Genomic DNA, 12124 nt, shown 5'->3' with positions numbered 1-12124 from the left:
CGGCTTCCGCCCGGCGGGCTTCCTTGGGTTGAGCTCCGCCGCCGCCGCGGGAGAGGCCAGCTACCCGCAATCCAACAAGCGCAACGCCGCGACATTTCCACTACTCCCTCCCACCTCGCCTCCCGCCATGTACGAAGATGCCTGGATCAGCGCCGTGGTACCAGAGCACTATGCCCAGCCAGAGAGACCCAAGCCAGGCCACAGGCGCCGCGTCTCGCTCCTCAAGCAGCCCAACGTAAGCCCACAATCCACCTCGCGACGGTGCGTCTTGGTCTGTCCATGGTATTGATTCTTGTGCCCACAGGAGAGCAACCAGGCTGACGACCCCGTAGAAGCTATTCCCGAGATTGTAGAGGAGCCTGAACGAGCCAAAGGTCCCCCGAAAGCCGACGTTGCGCGCAGAGCCAAGTCGTTTAGCGATTTCTACAATGTTGCTAGAGCCCACATTGCAAAAGAGCGCGACCAGGAATTGGAAAAGCACAAATTGAAGAAGAGGTCCAAGGAGCTTCTCAGGACGGACGTGGATTTCGGTGCCTGGTACAATCAACTCAGCGACGACCTACTAGATGCGAGTCATGGCGAATACCAGTAAGTTGTGCGATTCTGCCGCACCTCTGCCATGCGCTAACGTTGGTGTTGCAATTGAACAGATTATACCGAGACCAGCTCCATCTTTCCCACAGACACCTCGATTCCCTGCTTGAAAGCACTAATACCGCTCTTGACCTCCTCTCCTCGCTCTCCGACTCGTTCAAGGCTGTCGCGGCGCAGACAACGACATTCCAGAAACAATGCGAAGGCCTCATAGCAGATCAGAAGCGCATCACGAAGCTCGCCGATGACATGGCAGAGAACTTGCAATACTACGCATACCTCGAACCCACAACGCGGAGATTGAATGCCCCTGGAGCTGGAAACTTTGTGCGCGGGGAAGCTTTCAGGGAAATGCTAGTAAACTTGGACAGTTGCATTGACTATATGCAAACACATGTAGGTTCTAGACCAAGTTTGGCGTTGATCGGCTGCTGACCTTTTATCCTAGCCCAAGCACAGTGAGGCTTCAACATACGGATCCCGGTACAAATTATTGCTTACCCGTGCTCTCACCCTCATTCGCGTCCACTTTACCAATACCCTTCGCGAGATAGCTGCAGACGTATCAAAAAGGATAGCGGACAGACAATTGAACGACACGACCATGTCTGCGCTGCTCTATGCCAAGTTCCGTGTTGGTGCAGCGGAGCTAAAAGAACTTGGCTTGGAAATTCAAAAGCGCGCAGTACTACCAGCGGATGCCGAGCCTGACGCGGAACCGGAATATCAAAGTCTGATGAATGAGCTGTACCAGAGCTATTCAGCAACTAGAGGCAGGCTAATTCTACCCCTAATCGCAAAAAAGATGCACGAAATCTCGCTATCGCCAAGTTCGTCAAAAGATTTGGTCACATTCGCAAGGAGCGGCATCAGCTATATCCGGGGCATTTGTTTTGACGAGTACGACCTGTGGGGAGAGTGGTTTGAGGGTGAAGGGGGAGTTTACGACTTTCTTGAGGGAATCATGGAGCCTTTCTACGACTATCTACGACCGCGGACGATTCACGAAACTCAACTTGTGAAACTTTGCGAGCTCTGCTCCCTCATACAGTCACGGTACATGGAGGAAGAGGAGGAAGAGATTGAATCAAGCCCGGCCGTGAGGCTTGATTTTGCGTCTTTAATTGCACCAGCGCTCGAGGACGCACAGACGAGACTAGTTTTCCTCTCGCTAACAATCATGCGTGATGATATCGAGTATTACAAGCCCAAGCCCGAAGACCTCGAATGGCCGATACAAAGCAGACGTGGGTCAGAGCCGAAAAGAGAAGGGCCGGCATTGTCTGGCAGAAAGGGCCAAAATGGGCCCCTCGTTCCGTCTGGACAAGAAGACGAGACGGACAATAGGTGGGCATACAATGCCGAGGCCGCCTTTCGAGACTGGTATCCTACTTTACGAAAAGCAATATGGCTTCTGAGCAAGATCTACCGTTTAGTCAACGTAAGCTCTACATCAACCGTGCCATTGCGACAACTGACCATCTCGCAGTCCAAAGTTTTTGACGACCTCGCACATCAAATTGTGCACCAAACCACAACATCACTCCACCACGCCTCGCAACAAATCAGCAACCGCTCCACGCCCACCGACTCACAACTCTTCCTCATCCGGCACCTCCTCCTCCTCAAACAGCAAATCGTCGCCTTCGACATCGAATACCTCAGCACCGACGTCAGCATCGACTTCAGCTCCGTGACAAACACCTTTTGGGAGCTGCGCGAGCGCGGCGGCCTCTTCAACCCGCGCAACTGGGGCCGCCTCGTCAGCATGGGCCTCGTCCCGCGCGTCGTCGAAAACATGCTCGACGCCAAATCTGAGCTCGACGGTCGCCTGCGCGCCGTCATTGGCGACTTTACCAATGCCTGGGCCGCCCGCGTCACGGGTGCCATTGCTCTCGACAGGGTCGCAAAGAAGGGCTTCCAGCCCACGGCCGCCCTCGACGAGGTACAGCTCGCGGCGAAGAAGGAGGTCATCGAGCTGCGCCGCAAGCTGGAGGAATACGTCGACGACAGCCGCACGCGCGAGACGCTCGTCGCCGCCGTCGTCGAGCAGATTGTCGCCAACTACGAGACGTTTTGGGAGCGCCTGCAGACCGACGGCAAGGCGTCGTCGAACAAGACCGGCGGCTTTGGCGTCGCCGTCATGGCAAAGGGCAAGAGCAGGGCCGATGAGCTGTGGGAGCCTGGCGTCTTTGAAGAGTGGTGCGCCGACGTCTTTCGCGTGGGTCAGGGATCGTTGGCGTGGGGAGGCATGGCGGGCGCGGCGACTGAGGATGCGGACGACGATGCGGATGGCGCGAGTAGTGGTGTCAGTCGGGAGGGGAGTGTATGATATGTGTAGACATGAATGATTTGCATCCACCATGGTCGGAAATGGAGCAGCAGCGGAAATGTGAGAAGAGATCGGATGCCATGCCCCCAAAACCACGCCCCTCGAACCCAGAGCAAACTCTATCCCACCATCCATCCAATGAGCACGCGCAAACAGCAACTTCGAACGTAGCAAACCGTGCTGAATGTTCGCGGAGTGTTCAGTGAGCGCTCAGCGTCCACTGAACTTGCTTGTAGCTGTCCGTACCTTACTCAGTATTGCGGGGGCCAACATTTTCAATGTAGAGAAAATCCATAATTTCTGTTGAGCAGTCGTTCATTACTCCATTAAGAATCGCCCATCATTACGCTCACCTGCCACGATGCGGCAGACGAGCTCATCTACGAACCCTTGTGCCTACGCGGCACGCCATTGATCTTCTCCTTGCCCGCAACAGCCGCATAACCATTCAGCGCCACGCCGCTCCAGCCAGCGCCGGAGCCCAGACCAGAGATGCGGCGGCCGTCCTTCAGCTTCTTATCATAGAGATGATGGTGGTGGTGGTCTCTACCGTCGCCATTACTGTCCTCGGTCAGCCGGGCCCAGAGCTCCAGGATGCTGGCGCGCCGGGCCGGCAGCATGCTGTACTGCAGGCTGTAGAGGTTCTTGCGGTGAATGGGCGGCACGAAGCGGCCCGTCACCAGGCACAGGAAGACGCCCGGCGAGATGTAGTGCTTGCGGATGCGCGTGCCCAGCTGCGAGTATTGGTGAAACATGGCCCAGAAGCTGAGGGGGACGGACTGCGCGGTGATTGTTAGGAATGAAAAGTCTTTGGATGTGGTCGAAAGGTTGCAAAAATTACCTTGAGAATGATGTACGAAGTAGAGGCGGAATGTGGGCTTTGTTCCGGGAGTTTTGCGGAACGGGTATCTTGAAGATCAAAACGAATGCCGCCTGGACCAGTCAGTACGAGGCTTTGCGGTATGAAGTAACGATATTTCTTACCAGGTAAACGCCCAGAATCCTTTATGCGAAGCATCAAGGCAAAAATTGGGAAATGGTTCAAAAGCATCAGCAGGGTATCAAGAACAGCTTTGAGGACGATGATTGCCATCCTCGCTGATGCAAAAGTCAGGTAGAATACGAATACAGTGGGCAGGAGGAAGAAAAGGAGCGTGAAGAGGATCGTCCCAAGAAGCAGCTGATCCAGATCGTAGTCGCAGGAATCGATACGGTTGCGCAAGACGTTGCGTTTCTTTCCGCGGAAGAGGTGGAAGAGGGAAAAGATTATGTTGAGCTGCCAGTTGAAGATGCGGGCAGACGCAATGTAAAAGGAGTATATGTGCAGCGTTAGGACTGAAACCAAGTCAGAGAAGAGAGAGATCGGCATGGTTGCGCCGGCGAAGCTGGAGAAGCCGATGAAGCCGATGACATCGGGTAGAAAGGGTCGGAGTGTTGCGATGCAGCCTAGTCTGTCAGAAGTTTGTCAACCCGATGCTGAAGAAATGCTTACCTGCCCAGTAGTCAATGACCCACAGGAAGAGATCTCCCAAGAATTGCGCCAATTCGTTGTTGAGCTTCAATCCCGCCGGCCAGTCCATCAACCAAGATATCATTCTCCGCAAGCCCTCGATGGACCATTCGGTCAAGACTCCGTCCACCTGGCAGGCCACGAATTCGGCATTCTCGATAATATACGAACCGAGCGCAATACCAATAATGACGTCATTTGCAACTAGCCACAGGCTGTTGTAGAAGCGAATGTACTCGGGATGGCTGCTCGTGATGCTCTGCCAATGGCATTTCCTCTTTTGGAGCGTCAGGAATTGGATCGGCCAGTAACAAAATTGCTGGAGTCGAATATCCACTTGCTGTGCCGTGGCCGAGACATCCTTGAGGGCTGCAGAGTCCGGGAGGAGTCGCCAATCCAGGACGCGAAGAATTAATTCGCCAGCGATCCTATGCGCTATGAGTCCTAGGATGAACAACTGCGTCACCACCGGATAAATCCAAACGCTCAAGACGAGCCATATGAAGACCAAGATTTGATGCCACAGTGTCGTGGCTTGCTCGACAACACGCTCTCCCATGCTCAGAGCTCGCTTTGTCCGGGTCCCGATAAGGCCTGCATTTTTCTGGCACAATGCGGCAATTTCGTACGAGCAGTTGCCTTGAACCACAATGTCCGGAAGCGATAGCTCCTTTTGACTTGGAGCCCGCTTGATAACCGTGTGCAACTTCAGCTTTTCCACCAACTTCTGCCGATTGATTCTCTCTTGCTCCTCCTCGGCGTCTATTCCGTCAAAAGTCACCAAGTCTCTCGCGATTCTGTCCGGTTTGTCTCCAAGCGCGAGTGATATGGGCGTGAGTGAAAAGTATTGCATGCGAGCAGGGTCTGGTCGGTCGAATAGAATTACTTGGACGGTTACGGACGTATCGGGGCAGAATACCCTTGGAAATCGCGATTTGGCAGAAGTGTACGTGACTAGGTAACCTGGGTCGAAACCATTCGGCGGGGTTTGAGGATTGAGTACGCCGAGGACTTGCAAACTGGTCTGGCCGCAGCGCTCGAAGATGTCCTCAATAGCGTACGGGGCATTTCGAAAAAGCGTTCCAACGCGCAAGGCGTTCTCAACTGCGCGCGGCTACGGCGCGTTAGCAACAAGGTGCAAATCCCAGACAGACAACTCACCTCCACATCGCGCATGACGGTAACGACGAAAAAGTCTAAGCCCGAGTTCCTCCATCCCAGCAACACGCCGGCGCTCGATCCGGCGGACGCATCTGAGGGCCAGAAAATGCGCATCAACCCATTGTTCGTGACCATGTCAACATTCCGCCCCCGGCTTAGAAGGAACCGCGTCGCTTGAGCTGCTCCCGTGCGGATATACCAACACCTCCCGTTCGAGGATGCTGCGTCAAGTCAGCCATTGCGATTCGGTAAAGGTTCAAGTTCCACATGTGTGGGTCAAACAGACCAGCTTGGACTCGTGCTCTGCTATTAGCGATACCGGCAGAGCAACGACGACAAAAGCCACGGTCAGGATGGCAGCTCCTTTCGCAGCGCGTGTCTGGGCGAATCAGTTAGTTATCCGGACGATGGCATTGCGGAGCGGGGATTCGTACTACGACACCGTGATCCCAGGCAAAGATTGCAAGCTCATACAGCCGAGTGACAAGGTCCCAGCGAGCAGTAATGTATCCCGCGATGAAGATGCCGAGAGTGAGGACGGAGAATGGGTGCATGAGGCGGCAGCGGCGGCAGCGGTCCTAAGGAGTCGGAGGACAGGACCAGGTCAATGGGAGGGAGACTGTTGAAAGGCGGCGAATGTGGAGATGGGCGCACTGGACGCCAGGCGCATGACGAGGGCAAAGCTTTGGCGGGCCGGTCTGGGATGCGAAGCAGCGGATGGGAGTTCCGTGGTCAGGTTGGCGCGTTGGGGGACTTGGGAGGTCCATGATAGCAAGGCCGCGATTTATTTTCTTGGCGCGGCACGCGTCACGACGGCGACTGGACGGCACTTGAGCGGTCGTCTAAAAATTATTCAACACCACACGTTCAAAAGGTACGCCGGCGTCTTTGATGTCCTTTGCCGCGCGCTGTCGGCCGTGGTTTTGTGGTGCTGCGCTTTTGCACGCCGCATTCTTCTCGGCCCGCCAATGAGGGAGACTCGGCTGCGCGTTGGCTGACAATGGACTCGGTCTTCCTTTGCCTACCACTTGTCCAGCGCTGTCCACCTCACCTCACTTTCTTTTGTTAAGATGCTAATTTGACCAGTCGGTACCCGTCACCATGACCATATGCAGGTACTTTCAGCAGGGCAACTGTAGATTTGGAGGTGAGAGACGCGTTCCTACTTCACAGGTCTTAATGCTTACATTGATCAGAGAGATGCAAGTTTGAGCATCCCGGCCAAGTCACCCAGGCACGGCCGCCGCAACAAAACCAAAATCGATATGGAGCCTTGAACAATCCTTTTGGTGGTGGTGCCGCGCGGGCTCCGGCTCGTAATGGTAAGTCGCCATTTTGTTGATCTCATTCACGTCTACTCCTGCGCTTTGAGTCCTGCTTCACGAGTCTTGATATTTCAAAACTCTCTACCTTTTTCACACTTTGCTTCGCCCTTTGTCTTTCTACTCACCCTCTCACCCATCACCTTTCGTACTCAATTGTCTGCATCTCAGCTCAAAACTTTCGTCCCTTGGCCAAACCTCCACCATGGGAACGCTGCTCAGATTTTCTAACTGGAGCAAAAAAGGCCAAAACAACAAGTACGTCAACCGAAGTGCTCTATCATTCACGACCTAACGCGGCAGAAAGATACAATCTTGACACCGATGTGATCAAGACGGACCTGACCACAGATCGCCCTATATGGCCATTCTCAGCCTACGGTCCGGTCAAGGGAATACCCCGGCAGCTGATTGAGGGCCCCGTCGAGCAGAGTCCTGAAGAAGTGCGATTCAGATTCTACGCGCTGGGAAACCCGCAACAAGGCGTAAGTTTGGCGATACATGAAAGCTCACAATCACTGGATCTCACACGGGAATCTAGGCTGCTGAGGAGACGGCTCTCCTCAACGAAACAAATCAGCAGATCCAGTCCATCTTGAACGACTTGAATGGCGCAGTCAGGTTCATCTGCGACGGCGACAATGTTCACCCCAACCGCAATGACATTTGCGAGCAAAACTCCGCCTCGCAGACCACGGGCAACACCTTCGCCAGAGGCAGTGGTGGAATATCCGGCCAACAACCTCCCACGGGACCCTCAGCCTTTGGCGGAGCAAACAAGCCCGCTTTTGGTGCACCCAGCTTCGGACAGCCTGGCGGCGGCCAGCAACCGCAATCTGCATTCGGCGCACCTTCAGCACCTTCATCATTCGGGCAACAAGCCAACCAAGGCAGCAGCGCGTTCGGCGCTCCGTCGTCGCTGGGAGCTGCCAACAACAGTGCCTTTGGCAAGCCGTCCGGCTTTGGCGCTCCGGCCTTTGGCCAACCTGCCAACGCCAACCCAGCTCAGAGCCAAAACCAAGGAATGAGCTTTGGAGCCCCTGCCTTTGGCCAACCCGGTGGACAGAATCAAACTCAGAACGCAGCAGCGCCAGCCTTTGGTCAAGCCTCCCAACCCAACACAGCAGCTCCAGCCTTTGGCCAACCTTCTCAACCCAGCACCTTCGGCCAGCCAGCAGGCGGAGCATTCGGCCGTCCCGCCTTCGGACAACCAGGCGGAGGCGCAGGCGGCGGCGGCGCCTTTGGTCAAGCAACTCCAGCGGCTCCAGCAGCTCCAGCCGCAGCATCAGGAGGAGGAGTCTTCGGCAAGCCAGCAACAGCACCATTCGGCCAGCCAGCCTTTGGGCAAGCAGCGAGACCACAGAGCGGCGCATTCGGAGCTGCTCCACCCGCCGCCAGTCCCTTTGGCAACCCACAACAACCGCAACAACCTACCCCCTCGCCCTTTGGCCAGCAGCCGACCGAACTCCACCGCGGCGATCCATTCAAGGCAGCAGGAACGCCCAACACGCCAATGGGCACCGGCGCCTTCGGCCAGCCACAACCACCGCAACAACCTCCAACAGCAAACGGCACGACGACGACCCTCACCCCGGCCGCCCCCTCCCAACACAAATTCACCCTCGACGCCTCCGGCACGCGCCTGGCCACATGGAAGGGCCGCCGCGTGGAATACCTCAACAACATCCCTTACTACCGCGACGCATCCGGCAGCCTGATCCGCATCTGGCACGCGACGCCGCCCGCCGAGAAGAACCCGTTCCACGAGGCGCCGCCCGAGGCGTACGAGGGCGACGCGGGGAGGGAGCTGGAGGGCGCCTATGTCCATTTGAGGGAGACGGGCACCTGGAGGGATGGCGTGGTCCCTGAGACCCCGCCCAAGATGGAGTGGATTGGTTGGGACGTGTAGGGGATGAGAGACGGAAGAAGGAGGAGTCACATGGATGGTAGTGGGTGGGTGAGAGGCCATTGCTTGGGTTGAGCGAGTGAGCGTCCGGTAAGGTACGGTACGGTACGGTGCGGACTCGAGGCCCTCTAGCTTCGGGGGGAAGGACGATCAAAAAGCCAGACGGACGATGGTGCTGGAGTTCAGACGGAGACTGACAGAAAAAAACCATTCTCCGAAAAGGCGTGAACGGGCAGACAGGCAGAAGGACTTTTGCTGAAAAAGCTGAGATTAGCCAAACCCCCATTGAGTTGTAGTCTTTGCATCTCGCATCTCCCTCCCCTTGTGGATGGAACATCGCGAGCCTAGGTAGTCCACAGACACACCTGCCACATGCGAGTGAAATTCGATGGACTTTTGACTCGTAATGCCTAGGCAACACACATGCTACCGAATCTGATGCATCACCAGCCTCCCGTATCAACAAGACCAATAATGATTACGAGCGGAGACGATGGCAAAGCACAGGATGTGATGAACTCCTTTGAAAAGAGATGAATTAGATGCCCTGCAGCAGCAGCAACAAGACGCTGGATCAACTGATATGACGACGCAATGGGGTTTACTTATGCTACAAAACGTTGTTCGGTCGGGCACGTCGCTGTTTTTGCGGTGGTACCGTCTGCCCTTCCCTTTCCTCTATCTCTCCGCTTCGGTATCATCATCACCGGTGGACATTGCCTCACTACCGGGCGAAAAAGTCCACACACACCCCAGTAACCTCCCCCAAACCGAGATGCCGTGCAAGTGTGTCGCTGAAAGATCATGGGAGCCTGAAAGCGTCCCGTCCTTTGCATGCCTCTACTTGAGTACATGAAGTCTCCCCGTATGTGTCGCGCGCCACGACTGTCTCTAGCCGCCCCATCTCCGTCTTGCTTCCCCAGAAGCGATTGGTATCAACCCCGGCCCCCGTCGGTCCGGGCTCAATCCACATCATCGGGGCTCGTCTCAGCAGCGGCGGGGGCCGGCTTCTTCTCCTCGGCCTTCTTCTTGGGGTAAAAGTCCAGCGCACCACCGTCACCAAGTACACCAAGGCGATCGTACAGCGAGCGCGCACGCAAGAACGGGTCCAGGCGCCAGTAATTGGTGCGCAGCTGCTCGGCCAGCTCGGCGCGGCGCTGCACGACGTCCTTGACGTCCTCCTTCTCGGCGGCCTTTTCGCACCACTCGAGCGTCGCCTCCTCGTACTTCTTGGCGATTTCGTCGCGCTCCGCCTGCAGCTTGTCTCTCGTTGCGCTGTCGGCCATGCGTGCGTTTTCGTCGGCCGATGGCTCCACATATGTGTAGGTGTAGGGCTCGTCGCCGCCGAGCTCCGACGGGATCTGGTTGCGGGGTACGAAGGCGGCGAGCTCATCTGTGTTGCGCGTGAAGTGGACTTTGCCGGCGACGACGGGGTCGAGCCAGCCGCGGATGATGGTCCAGATGCCTGTGGGAGAAAGGGTCAGAAGGGTCTTCGGGAGGGAAGGGATTCTGTTTACCTTGGAATACCCAGGGCGCCTTGTGAACGAGAACCGCACCCAGCGATTCAGGGTAATTGGCTTCAAAACACTTGATCATAAACTTGACGGGCGTGTAGTCCATGTTTGCCATGGAGAAGCCAGTCATGTCGAACACAACAGTCTGTGGCGCATCAGCGGGAACATTCCTTGCCATGCCGTTCTCCAAGTACTCACAGCAGTGTCCACCGGCGGCCGCAGCATCATCCTAGCCGTCTCAATCGTGTATACTGTAAAGCGCTCCAAACTCGGCTCGCTCTGCTCTCCTTGCCTGTGAAGCCGTACCCTCACAAAGCACATTGGCCTGCCCTCCTTGTCAACACCGTGCAGAAAGCTCTTGCCCATGCGCAGCTGAGCCAAAAAGTCCTCGCCATTCTTCTTCGTGTCCGCATCTGCGCTCTTGGCGTGCTCGACGGCGCCTAGCTCGCCCACCTTGATTATGTCGTCGTCGACATGCATCTCGGTGGCGCGCCAGTGCATGGTCGAAATCATCATGACCAGCGCGGCCTGGACGTCCCACTTGCGGGCGCGCAGGAAGCGCAGCAGCAGCGCGTCCGGGTTGTCGTGCTTGACCATGCTCCAGATGGCGGTGCGCAAATCCTCGGGCGACATGTCCGCCAGCGCGTCCCGGAACGCCTTGCCCTGCCCGTGCTTGTCGTCGTCGAGGCTGAGGGCGTTGAGATCGATGCCCGCGCTGCTCGCGGCAGAGTCGGCCGCCGGCGCAGACGATGTCGAGCTCGAGTCGGCATCGGTAGAGCCGCTCTTCTCGTGGTACTTGCGCCGGAAGACATTGAGGCGCTTGCTGCGCTTCTCCTTCTTGCCCGACGAGCCCTGTCCGCTCTCTGTGTTGGTATCTGACCCGGCCGCGGGCGACTCGGTGCCGTTCGACGTGGGCAGTTCAGCGTTGGGGTCGACGATGCCCGTCAGCTTCGCAAGAGCAGCCCACAGCTCGCGCAGCTTGGCCTCTTGCTCAGGCGTCAGGTTTCCCGGTCGTCCGGGAGGGATTTCGGACGGCATGCCAAAAACTTGGGGGTATTTTTCTGCGAGAAAGTTGGAAGCCTCGGGATGAGGGGCAGTAGAAGCGAATTCGCGCGGGCTGGAAGAGGTGGGGTCCCTGTAAGCGTAGAAGATGCCGCCAAGTGCGATTCCAAACGCAACAAGACCAAGCGTAAAAGATGCGCTGCTCTTAAGAACGATTCGATGCGTTTCTGCCTTGCCGTCAGAAGCAAAAGTGCGAGCTGAAGTGGGCAGGCAGCGAACAATTGGGGTGCGGCCGAGGTGGAAGGATAGTTTGGGGATGCCTGCGGGCGAGTTTCGCAAGGCGGGAGAGGTCCTTAGGTTCCTTGATAAGTGTGAAAGCGGCGTCGAGCGGGCCAAGGTCGAAGGCATGTAAAGCGTCAGCGTGGAAGATTGGCGGCGGAGTGGATGGTAAGCTTTAACAGCAGCTTGGGGCGGATGGGACCAAATGGGAAGGGCCGCGTCGGGGAAGATCGAAGGACAACGGGACGATGGTTTAATCGGGATGGACTGGGACTGGGGCAGTGTTGACGGCTGACGGAAGACGCTGGAGCCGGTCGTAATGAAGTGGCCGCAGCAATGCAATTTAACGCGCGGGCCTCGAGGGCGTTATTATTCGTTTTGAGGTCATCGCTCACAGAATCAAGTGCTGGGCATCCGGTTCCATGGGCGCGGCGGCTACGGCAGGGCGGAAGCACATCATGGGAATTTGTGCGCTGGCCGATCCGAGACGTCACCGAGGGCCTG

The 12124-nt window shown here is 56.6% G+C and overlaps 5 protein-coding genes across 5 annotated transcripts; 3 read left to right on the top strand and 2 right to left on the bottom strand.

Annotated features, from left to right (window-relative positions):
* The first annotated feature begins 71 nt into the window (after positions 1–71).
* Positions 72–3116, top strand: BKA78DRAFT_71597 (Sec34-like family-domain-containing protein). The gene is made up of 5 exons (XM_066893631.1): positions 72–235; positions 305–588; positions 651–990; positions 1043–2035; positions 2084–3116. The coding sequence occupies exons 1-5, from the start codon at positions 128–130 to the stop codon at positions 2924–2926; spliced, it is 2568 nt and encodes an 855-aa protein (XP_066747461.1). The 5' UTR covers positions 72–127; the 3' UTR covers positions 2927–3116.
* Positions 3117–3306: 190 nt separating this feature from the next.
* On the bottom strand, positions 3307–6151 carry BKA78DRAFT_349620 (N-acetylglucosaminyl transferase component Gpi1; the record flags this gene model as incomplete). The annotated part of the gene is made up of 7 exons (XM_066890834.1): positions 3307–3705; positions 3768–3859; positions 3911–4372; positions 4419–5550; positions 5598–5818; positions 5880–5976; positions 6032–6151. The coding sequence occupies 7 exons, from the start codon at positions 6149–6151 to the stop codon at positions 3307–3309; spliced, it is 2523 nt and encodes an 840-aa protein (XP_066747460.1).
* Positions 6152–6531: 380 nt separating this feature from the next.
* Positions 6532–9314, top strand: BKA78DRAFT_71628 (uncharacterized protein). The gene is made up of 5 exons (XM_066893633.1): positions 6532–6744; positions 6794–6919; positions 7165–7177; positions 7227–7404; positions 7461–9314. The coding sequence occupies exons 1-5, from the start codon at positions 6699–6701 to the stop codon at positions 8826–8828; spliced, it is 1731 nt and encodes a 576-aa protein (XP_066747459.1). The 5' UTR covers positions 6532–6698; the 3' UTR covers positions 8829–9314.
* A 1-nt stretch (position 9315) lies between these two features.
* On the top strand, positions 9316–9734 carry BKA78DRAFT_71589 (uncharacterized protein). Its single transcript, XM_066893630.1, has one exon. It carries the CDS (start codon positions 9409–9411, stop codon positions 9679–9681), a length of 273 nt encoding a protein of 90 aa, XP_066747458.1. The 5' UTR covers positions 9316–9408; the 3' UTR covers positions 9682–9734.
* Positions 9336–12043, bottom strand: BKA78DRAFT_376894 (uncharacterized protein). Its single transcript, XM_066892849.1, has 3 exons — positions 10538–12043; positions 10343–10484; positions 9336–10290 (listed from the first exon to the last, which is right to left on the bottom strand). Exons 1-3 carry the CDS (start codon positions 11747–11749, stop codon positions 9788–9790), a joined length of 1857 nt encoding a protein of 618 aa, XP_066747457.1. The 5' UTR covers positions 11750–12043; the 3' UTR covers positions 9336–9787.
* Between the last annotated feature and the right edge of the window lie 81 nt (positions 12044–12124).

Source organism: Phyllosticta capitalensis (assembly GCF_038381095.1).
Source record: "Phyllosticta capitalensis strain CBS 128856 chromosome Unknown BKA78scaffold_2, whole genome shotgun sequence".
Taxonomy (NCBI): Eukaryota; Fungi; Ascomycota; class Dothideomycetes; order Botryosphaeriales; family Phyllostictaceae; genus Phyllosticta; species Phyllosticta capitalensis.
This window is presented reverse-complemented; position numbering and strand designations above follow the sequence as displayed.

Coding starts and splice junctions, on each gene's coding strand:
- BKA78DRAFT_71597 (XM_066893631.1), top strand. CDS start 128: ATGTACGAAGATGCCTGGATCAGCGCCGTGGTACCAGAGCACTATGCC. Junction 236..304: donor CGCTCCTCAAGCAGCCCAAC/GTAAGCCCACAA, acceptor TTGTGCCCACAG/GAGAGCAACCAGGCTGACGA. Junction 2,036..2,083: donor AGATCTACCGTTTAGTCAAC/GTAAGCTCTACA, acceptor ACCATCTCGCAG/TCCAAAGTTTTTGACGACCT.
- BKA78DRAFT_376894 (XM_066892849.1), bottom strand. CDS start 11,749: ATGCCTTCGACCTTGGCCCGCTCGACGCCGCTTTCACACTTATCAAGG. Junction 10,485..10,537: donor GGCCGCCGGTGGACACTGCT/GTGAGTACTTGG, acceptor GATGCGCCACAG/ACTGTTGTGTTCGACATGAC. Junction 10,291..10,342: donor GGCGCCCTGGGTATTCCAAG/GTAAACAGAATC, acceptor TTTCTCCCACAG/GCATCTGGACCATCATCCGC.
- BKA78DRAFT_71628 (XM_066893633.1), top strand. CDS start 6,699: ATGACCATATGCAGGTACTTTCAGCAGGGCAACTGTAGATTTGGAG. Junction 6,745..6,793: donor GGGCAACTGTAGATTTGGAG/GTGAGAGACGCG, acceptor TACATTGATCAG/AGAGATGCAAGTTTGAGCAT. Junction 7,405..7,460: donor TGGGAAACCCGCAACAAGGC/GTAAGTTTGGCG, acceptor ACGGGAATCTAG/GCTGCTGAGGAGACGGCTCT.
- BKA78DRAFT_71589 (XM_066893630.1), top strand. CDS start 9,409: ATGACGACGCAATGGGGTTTACTTATGCTACAAAACGTTGTTCGGTCG.